The sequence below is a fragment of the Schistocerca americana genome, chromosome X (genome assembly GCF_021461395.2).
Source record: "Schistocerca americana isolate TAMUIC-IGC-003095 chromosome X, iqSchAmer2.1, whole genome shotgun sequence".
In the NCBI taxonomy this organism is placed as follows: Eukaryota; Metazoa; Arthropoda; class Insecta; order Orthoptera; family Acrididae; genus Schistocerca; species Schistocerca americana.
The window spans coordinates 703,742,452-703,752,374 of NC_060130.1; the positions used below are offsets into that span (position 1 = coordinate 703,742,452).

The 9,923-nt window shown below is 35.4% G+C and overlaps 1 protein-coding gene across 1 annotated transcript in view; it reads left to right on the plus strand.

Annotated features, from left to right (window-relative positions):
• LOC124556538 (fas apoptotic inhibitory molecule 1) overlaps nt 1-9,385 on the plus strand; it is a 55,160-nt gene extending 45,775 nt beyond the window's left edge. The window contains exons 4-5 of the mRNA XM_047130492.1: nt 1,189-1,238; nt 9,004-9,385. Of these exons, the coding sequence (XP_046986448.1) occupies nt 1,189-1,238; nt 9,004-9,156 (203 nt within the window). The 3' untranslated portion in view covers nt 9,157-9,385. The remainder of the gene's footprint in view (nt 1-1,188; nt 1,239-9,003) is intronic.
• Nucleotides 9,386-9,923: the final 538 nt, after the last annotated feature.

The following is a 9,923-nucleotide window of genomic DNA, read 5'->3' on the forward strand; positions in this document are numbered from 1 at the left end:
ATTTGTATGATCATGGGTCCTTTCAGACAGATGAAAATGCTGGGAGGTGGTGGATTGTACATACACTAGATTTAGATGACCAGGTTCTACAGGACATTGAGACAAACCTTAGTACAAGCTCCAAGCAAGTGGCCTGCTAACATAGTTTAACCCAAAGTACAATTATGTGTATTCTGCAGGACAACCTCTAATATCCTTATCACCTGCAATGAGTGCAAGGGTTATCAGCAGTGAATCCTCTCTACAGGGAAGAATTTTGTTGATGGTTTTTGCACCAGACCATCACAATTATGGGATTTCTGTCACCAGTCCTCTTTACTGACAAACCATTCTGCTGCTTAAAGTACTCTGTGTCAATCACACACCCTGCAAGACACAACGAACACATGGAATGTGGTCAGAGAAATTGTAAAACATGCTGTCATTTGTCAGCGCCATCTACTGTGGCAACAGTGCATTTCCAGGCACATATTCATAGGACCTTTTTTCCTGCATTACCAGCCAGGAGTCTGTCCCTGCAGGTTGCCAGTTTTATTAATATTCACCCTGTATATGTACACAAATATAGAATTTCAGGTCCACATACATGATGCAAAAGACACATAACTACACGCATCAACCACAGGAGTACATTCATAAAAGGAGTTTAAATTTATCTAGATATACTTTGATAATTATAAATTTATGAGTATGTATTCTTTCTGAGTATAAAATATGTACTAAGGTGTGAGTCAAGGCTACCGTAGGTTATCTGATATTTAATTTTATAGTACATAGACTTTGTCAGCTTCTCTCATCTAACAATAATATTATTTTCTATAAAAGTGAAATATATGGAAGCACGTGTACTATGAAAATGGTTTACTTGCCTCCTAATATTGCAAGAAAGGCCTTTCTGATGAATACATAAAACATTTCTAATGCAGCTGTTTAAGCACTATATTATCTGTGCTGATAGCTCATTCACATTTAATGGGTCTTGTATTAGCATGAGGGTAGATTTCAACCCTGGTACCATGAGCAAGAACAACATATAATTGGTTTATGAGTACATTTTGCTGTTTATTGCATTTACTTTATAGGTATTTTGCTTGCAACTAAATGAAGTGTAGCATTTTAAAGTTATGATTTGTACTCTAATTAGTTTTTGCTAATATGTTTTTCAAATACAACCTAATTTATTTTCAGAAAAAAGTACACTAGATGTCTGGGCAAATGGCGAGAATTTGGAATGTACTGTAAGTCATATTTTGTCTTTATTTCCTGTTTTTCTGTGTACAGAACTATTTTAAAAATTTAATTATCAATAAGTGCCTTCTAACTTCCATATTCTAGTTTTCAGCAGTAATTGAGTATTAACAGAAAATTGTAATTTATTTTCATCAGTTTACATGAATATGTGTGCTTCATTCAAAATTTATAAATACATATTTAACGGTCTACAATACAGATGCCATTACACAGCATGACAGGAACATCTTATCCATTCTTGGTAGCCTTATCTTAGGTCTCAGATTTTTCAGATAGGTCTTTTATTATAGAAATGTTATCAGCACAGTTCTGTATCGTTTGGTGCAGCCATAAATATTACTGAAAACTTCCATACGTATTTCTAGAATAGAAAGAAATGTATAGAAGAGATTTTAAAACACAAACTGCATTTTCATTTTGTAGTAAGGGAATATTTATAACTGCAGTAGCAGCCTATAGTATGTAATTTATTTCTTCAAGGGTAATTTTACAATAACATAGGATATACCAGTTTAATAGTAGGTAAAATGTGTTATATATACAGACATATAGATGTGTTTAATGAGGAGCAGACGGGTGGTTAATCTTGCTGTTATTGATGGAATCATCCCACTGTTTTCCTGAAGTGATTTAAGAAATCCACAGGAAAATTAAATCATGATGGTGAGGCAGAGCATGAGTCTTCATCCACCAGAACTGAGGTCAGTTTCTTAACAAATGCACTACCTCATTCAGTTTAATACTGGTGTACAATACTCTCACATTTATACATACTTGAGCAAATACTGATCCTATTGGATTGCCATCATGGTGCCTATTCGTGCCTCACAGTAATTCATGATGTGTCACATATATGAACTACAATTTCAGTAAAGCCACATTGTACATTGTCCTGTATGTTTCATTTCATTTGCCTGCATCTTCATTTCATTTGTCTTCATCTTTAATTCTGTTACAATGTTAACAAAAAAATGGTATACTTATTTTGTATACACATTAATGTGGCCATTTTATTCATCTTTATTGATGTTTGTTATTGTCTGTTAACCTTTTTAAACAAGCAATGACAACCATGAACTGTAAAGATGATGAAATAGCAGCCACTTATTTGTGAACAGCATGATTACATAACTGTTTGTAAATGAAAAAGACATGCAAATTATAAGAGACATAAAAGTTATTCAAAGCTAGGCATCCCACACTAATGGCTGCAACCTGAGGATGACTCCATCTATATGGTTTGAATCATACTCTTTAAATGTTGATGTTCAGTATATACATAAAAGGCTGTATGAAAATACTGAATATTTTCTTATAAAATATCACATGACAAATCAGTGCATTTTATCAACATCAATGTATGCTGTGTGACCAAGTGACAGAATTTGTCTGGTGACTAATGGCCAACCTTTGTGAATGTATTATTCAGTTTTCTGCCAACAATAATCACAAAAGCTTTTCAAAAATGCAGTAACCCTTTTGAATCAGCCATTGGTCACCATCATACTGCCTAAAGCACATTCTGCTAGTGGTGAAAAATTTCCATTACACTGTGCATTCATAAAAAAAAAGTTAAAACAACTACAGCTTGGAGGGGCGTTTATACACAGCACTCTACACCACCTCAAGATATGAACACAAAGGTACAGATATCACAGTGAATTGACAGCATTTAGTTTCAGTATGATGGATGTAGAAGAATTATGTACAAAGTTTAAATGGATTGTACATCATACTCTGGAGAAGCATGTGCTGAGTAAGTAGATTATGGATGGAAAAAATCCACCGTGATTTAAAAACAAAATTTTAAAAAATGCTGAGGAACAAAAGGTTGTTGCACACTTGGTTCAAAAGAGAAAGCAGAAATGATGGCAGGCAAAAGTTAATAGAAACTTCTGCATCTGAAGAAAGATCAATGTGCAAAGCTTATGACAACTACCACTGTCATACCTTAGCAATAGATCTTATTGACCTGAGAAAATTCTGATCCTTCATAAAATTGCTAAGTGAGTCTAAGGCTTGTATCTAGTCACTTGTTGACCAGTCTAGTGTGACAGTAGAAGATCACAAAAGTAATGCCAGAGTTTTAAATCTTGCGTTTAAGAAATCATTCACACAGGGGAATCATACAAACATACCTTCATTTGACCATCACTGAGACTCCTGTACAGAGGATACAGCAATAACTATTGCTAGTGTAGAGAAACAACTGAAAGTGTTGAAAGTACATAAGTTGACAGCCCCTGATGTAATCCCAGTTCGGTTTTACAAACAGTACTCTAAAGCATTGGTCCCTTACATGACTTGCATTTATCACAAATCTCTCACCCAGCACAAAGTCCCAAGTGACTAGAAAAAAGAACACATGACACCTGTATATAAGAAAGTTAAAAAAATGGACCTGCAACATTGCAGAGCAATATCTTTAATGTTGGTTTGCTGCAGAATCCTTGAACACAGTCTCAGTTCAAATATAAATTTCCTTGAGAGGGAAATGCTTCTGTTTGAAAATCAGCATTGTTTCAGAAATCATCACTTGTGCAAAACTCAGATTGCCTTTTTCTCACATGAGGTTCTGCAAATCATGAATGAAGGGCAACAGGTGGATACCATGTTCCTAATTTCCATAAAGCATTTGACGTGGTGCTACACTCCCGACTTAATGAACATACAAGCATGCAGAATAGGTTCCCAGGTATGTGAATGGCTCGAATACTTCTTAAATAACACAACCCAGTATGTTGTTCTCAATGGGGAGTGTTCATCAGAGACAAGGGTATTGTCAGGAGTGGCCTAGGGAAGTGTGATAGGTCTGGTGTTACATTTTATATACCCTGTCAGACAGGGAAAGGAGCAGTCTGTGGCTGTTTACTGTGGTGTATGGGAAGGTATCATCATTGAGTGACTGTAGAAGGATACAAGATGACTTAGACAAAATTTATACTTGATGTGATGAATGTCAGTTAGCTCTAAATGAACAAAAATGTAAGTTAATGCAGATGAGTAGGGAAAAAAACCATAATGTTTGAGTATGGTGTTAGTAGTGCATTGCTTGAAACAGTCACATCGATTAAATATCTAGGTGAAGCATTACAAAGCAATATAAAAGGGAATGAGCATGTAAGGATCCTAGTATGGAATGGTAATCATTGACTTTGGTTTATTGCTAGAACTTTAGGAAAGTTTGGTTCACCTATAAAGGAGACCACATATAGGACACTAGTGTGACGTATTGTTAAGTACTGTTTGAGTATTTGGGATTTGTACTAGGTTCCATTAAAGGAAGGCATTGAAGTAATTTAGAGGTGGGCTGCTAGATTTGTTACCAATAGGTTCAAATGACGTGCAAGTATTATGGAGATGCTTCGGGAAGTCAAATGGGGATCATGGAGGGAAGGTAACATTCTTCTCAAGGAGTACTACTGAGAAGATTTAGAGAACTGGTATTTGAGGCTGACTGCAGAATAATCTTACTGCCACCAACATGCATTTCACGAAAGGATCTTGAAGATAAGATTAGAGAGATTAGTGCTCATTTGGAGGCATACAGACAGCTATTTTTCCCTCGCCCTATTTGCGAGTGGAACAGAAAAGGAAATAAAAGAGTAGTGGTACAGGGTAACCTCCACCATGCACCTTACAGTAGCTTGTGGAGTATGTATACAGATGCAACTGTAGATATAGATGAAGATGAAGCAGATGGTGTGGGAATGGGGGAGACTGTCCAAATATTGTGATACATAATGCTAAAAATCACCATTTTTTAACAGTGGTGTTTACTAATATAACATAGTTGCATTTTTGTATGAAATAAATAATTACTGCATTGTGGCCAAACACTCAAGCAGAAAGTAGTCTGAGCTGGACAAATAGTCACGAGCTCTTTCATAAAAAAATATTTTTGATATGTTACTGGTGAGTTAGTAAGTGAAATACAGTAATATTATATTAAACTTACATCATACTGATACTTTCATCACAACCAGTACTGATGAAATGTTTTTTTAGAATATCAATAAAGGAGTGTATTTGAATCTTCAGCTTTGTGTTTACATTGCATGACATTTACTGCTATAACATGAGTAGATTCAGTGGCAGAACAGCTCAAGCAGAAGACAACACTTCCTCTGGAATCCTCTTCATTGTACAGTGTCACTAGTCTGGACAGATGGCTGCACTTATTGTGCTGATGGATGGCCAAGTTTATTGCTGCTTTAAGTAAATTACTTAGACTTAGTCTCTGTGATTGTTGGTCAGCTGTTAGGTTTTATATCAGATTTTTTACATACATTTTTCTGCACAGATTAAAGACTTGCCAATGTGTACAGTGATGTATCAAATGGCAAAAGATCAGTTTTTCCAATGAGCTTCAGTTCAGTTTGGATTACAGTGAGGGATGAGTACTTCTTAGCCAGTAAATAGGTACTCACAATTTTTGCACCATTGAGTGTCATGAGCAGTCCATGCTGTCAAAAGGTATGGCTCCAGCAGAGATACTGCAAGGCTCAACATAATGTTCCCACTTGTTATTTCAACAAACGTGTTTATCCATGTGTTACAAACAATATTCAGTAATTCATCTTCTCTACCTTGCTTATTTGCCTGGCATGCATGTATCTGCTCCTCCACATGCTCTCCAATCCCCTGACACCCAGCCCCACAAAAAAACACCCCATTTAATACATTTGAGCTTTTTTTAAATCATTCAATGACCTGTTTACGATGCTACTCTAATAGTCAATACTGTTGAACTTAGGTGTAACATTCAGATTCCAAGTTAGATGCAATGCTGTTCCTCAGACACTGAAACCTCATCTGGCTCAATGTCAAGAACAGTAGGACTTCTTATGTCAGCATTTGGTGTGAAATACTCGTTTTTGACATGTTAATACTCTGATCATTTAATTTTTTTGTATCATTGTAAATCATATGTCAATTAAAACTCATTAATTTCTGTTGAGTCCACCATAGGGCTTCAATTTTAACAAAACATTGTGTGAGGATAACATCAAACAAACAACAGTGTTTTAGAACAAAGTCAAAGCATACTAGATTCACTTTCTCTTAGGACCCAATGTAGACAAGCTGAATGGAGGCAGTAAGAGATACTGAAATGGGATGAACAGATTTCTTAGAACTCATACAGGAGACACTATTTAGCAGTAAGGAAATTTTAGTGAGGTTACAGTGCCACATTATTATGAATCTGGAAGTTTATTGGCCAAAGTGACTGTCAACAGAATTTACAAGGAGAAGTCATTTACAATCATGTGTCTGATGTGATAGAGTAAGTAGTGAAGTAAGATAATGGACTTATCAGTTAAACACAGTGTGTTTGAATGATAACTAAGTGAGGATTCTTCTGGACACTTTCAGTACCTGCAGTGAAGTGTTCTAAGTCACAGTAGGCTCATACTGGTACATAACTGTTACTGATATTTTTTTTCCGTATACATACTAAAAAGATTTTAGGTCTTCAATTTATATTATGGATGTCACTGTCTCCCAGTTACATACAGTTTGCAGGTTAGATGCCTACTCTAGTGTTAGTACCAATCACATTTGTTGGAACTTAATACTCTTTTTAATATATAAAAATATCATATATGATGTTGTAGTGCTGAACATGTTTCGAATAGCTGTTGATGTTCTCTCAGTGATTATCAATTAGCACAAAAGACACATGTAGGCAAAAGGGGCTGTAATAATGACACAGAACAGTTGACTGTATAAATGTAATAACTCAGTAATCAATATTTGATTAAATGCATCAACTTTTAATTAAAACTAGAAGAACAATGAGTCAAACTTGACATGATGGTGAGCAGTCCATTTCACAGTGCCAAATTAAAAGAGATGCTACTGCTCGAGCAACACTCCTTTATACTAAATATGGAAACTGAGATCCCACAGTGTTCCCTTGCGTCAGGAATACAAACTTATGATTTCAAACAGTGGAAAATTCAGGATGGACTATGACAATATTATGAAAAGGATAATTGCTACTCACCATATAGCGGAAATTCTTAGTCGCAGATGGGTGCAACAAAAAGACTGTCAGTATGTAAGCTTCTGACCAACAAGGCCTTCATTGGAAATAGAAAACACACAAACACACATACACACATTTTATTTATTTTATTTATTTATTTGGTATGTGTATTCCATGGATGTGGACTGTGTCAATACAATTGTACAAATACAATTAATGCTACAGAATAGTAATATAATACAATGATACAGATATTAATAAGTATCACATTTTCTCATTTACAAGCTGTCATTTAACTAGTATAGCAATTCACAATATAACATTATAACTATAACATTAACATAATATTGTACCGTCCATCTAATGACTAAGAGACTAAATACATCTATTATTAAGGGAGGGCATTACTTCTGGAAAAGAATTCATCTAACGAGTACAGTGGATGGTCAAGCAGGTATTTCTTCAACGTATCTTTGAAAAGCATTTCATTTTCTCTTGTACATTTAATGTGTGTGTGTGTGTGTGTGTGTGTGTGTGTGTGTGTGTGTGTGTGTGTGTGTGTGTGTGTGTGTGTGTGTGTGTAAAGGGGAGATTAAAGAAGTTTTGTGAGTGAGGGCAGTTGTCTAGAAGAGACAGAAGACCCAGGGGTACTCGCCTTGAAAGTTAAGGAAAAAACCTTCAGAAACTACTGTTTTAAGCTGTTTTGATACTTAAAAATATCAAATGATTGCAAAAATATGTTTTATATTAGACAAAAAAGTTTTAAATTTCTTGAAATGTGTAGCATTCACAACCTTTTTCTAAGTAACTTTTGTCTTTTATATAATTGTTAACGGACAGCAACAAGCTCTTAAGCCTTTTGTTAACACACAGATGATAAGCAAGTTAACTGAAATTAGAATAAAATACTTTTAAAACTGTAGTTCTTAATTTGTTCACAACTATATTTTGGCCAGTTTAGTTCATAAATGTATTTGCATTTATATTTTGAAAATTATAATTGTAAAGCATGCTGCTGTGGCAGATCAGGAAGCCCTGCTAATATTTGGTACCCACAATTCAACCAGGAGGGGGAGCACAAGTCACTGGTACAGGTAGTACATTCTCTTGGGCACATCAAGTAAGACGGCTTAGGGAATACTGAATTAAATGACTAAAACCACTGACCAAGACTCTAAATTCACATACTTACCTTTGCTGCAGATTACAAAAATTACCATTGATTTTAATCAACTTTTGGAGGGGGTGATTGCCCGTTCTGTCCCTCCCACCCCCCTCCACCCCTCCCCCCTTTAATCTGCCCTTGCCAGTGTATGTTTTCTGTTTATGATGAAGGCCTTGTCGGCCAAAAGCTTACTTTCTGACAGTCTTTTTGTTGTGCTTATCTGTGACTCAGTATCTCCACTATATTGTGAGCAGTAACTATCCTTTTCATAATATTGTCAAACTTAGGGTGTTAATTATATCAAAGTCATGTTTTACTCACAAAGAATGAGTTTCATTGAATACAGTGGATTTGAGCTTAACCTTGGAGAGTCACACTATGCAGTGAATTGAGAATCAGTCAACACCAGTTCCCTAATACATAAAAGAAACATTAACATTCCCAACATTCCAGATAATAAAAATTTCTTAATTAAGATGTGAATCTAAGGCCCAAGGGTATCCAGTTCATGCATTAAAGTATAGAAGCACACAGGATTACATTAATTTCTGTGAATTCTTGAAGTCTGTTTTTCCATAAACCCTTATGTTTTCAGCATGAATTTGTAGAAGATGGCAGTGAAACTCTCTTTTATCTTGGAGGAAGACCAGCATGTATTAAGACTGTGACAAGTGGAAAACGAAAAGAAGGTATTGTCCATATCCTTTTTGTGGATGGGAATATTATTGAAGAAAACAATTCTGTGTAAAGCTTCTTGTATATACTAGTTTTTGAGCTTACAGTTTGAGTGTCAATCTAGAAGTGCCCTTAAATGTCACTGTTTCTGAACCATCTTCATTGTATGAAAGTAAAGTGAATATTTTGTAATAAAAATTTCTTGATTATATAAATGACCAACACAATTGTAATCACAAATAAACAAACAAAGATGCTTGCCATTATGTGCCTTTTGCTGCCAGTGAGTAAATGAAAAATGTCAGCACATATATGTATTGTACTTATGAAACAAACTGTTGTTGTAAATGCATATAATTTGTATATTCACTTTTAAACACAGTTTTAAATAAAATGAGTAGTTTGTATGAATATATTCATTTATAACCAATTTCCTCTTAGTGTGAGCATGTACTTCTTTTTAAAAACAATTTGATAATGTCCTATTGACTTCTGTGAATGCATGGTGTCTGTTCCTTTGAAAGAACAGACATCACATAGGTCCTGCAACTGTGAAACACTATATGTAAATTGAAGGAAGATGAATGCCTTCAGTTGCAACAGGACATTAAGCAGAATCAGCAGTGACGAGTCAAAAATCTGTACCAGACCGGGATTCAAACCCAGGATCTCCTGCTTACTAGGCAGATGCAGTAACCACTGCACCATCTGGGACAGAGCATTATCGCAACTGCACAGAGTATCTTGGTATGCCTCATGGTCGATCCACACTCCAACCAAGCACCACCTATCCACAGTCCCTGTCCATACTTTTCCATGCATTCTTGTGGAGCTCTTCTT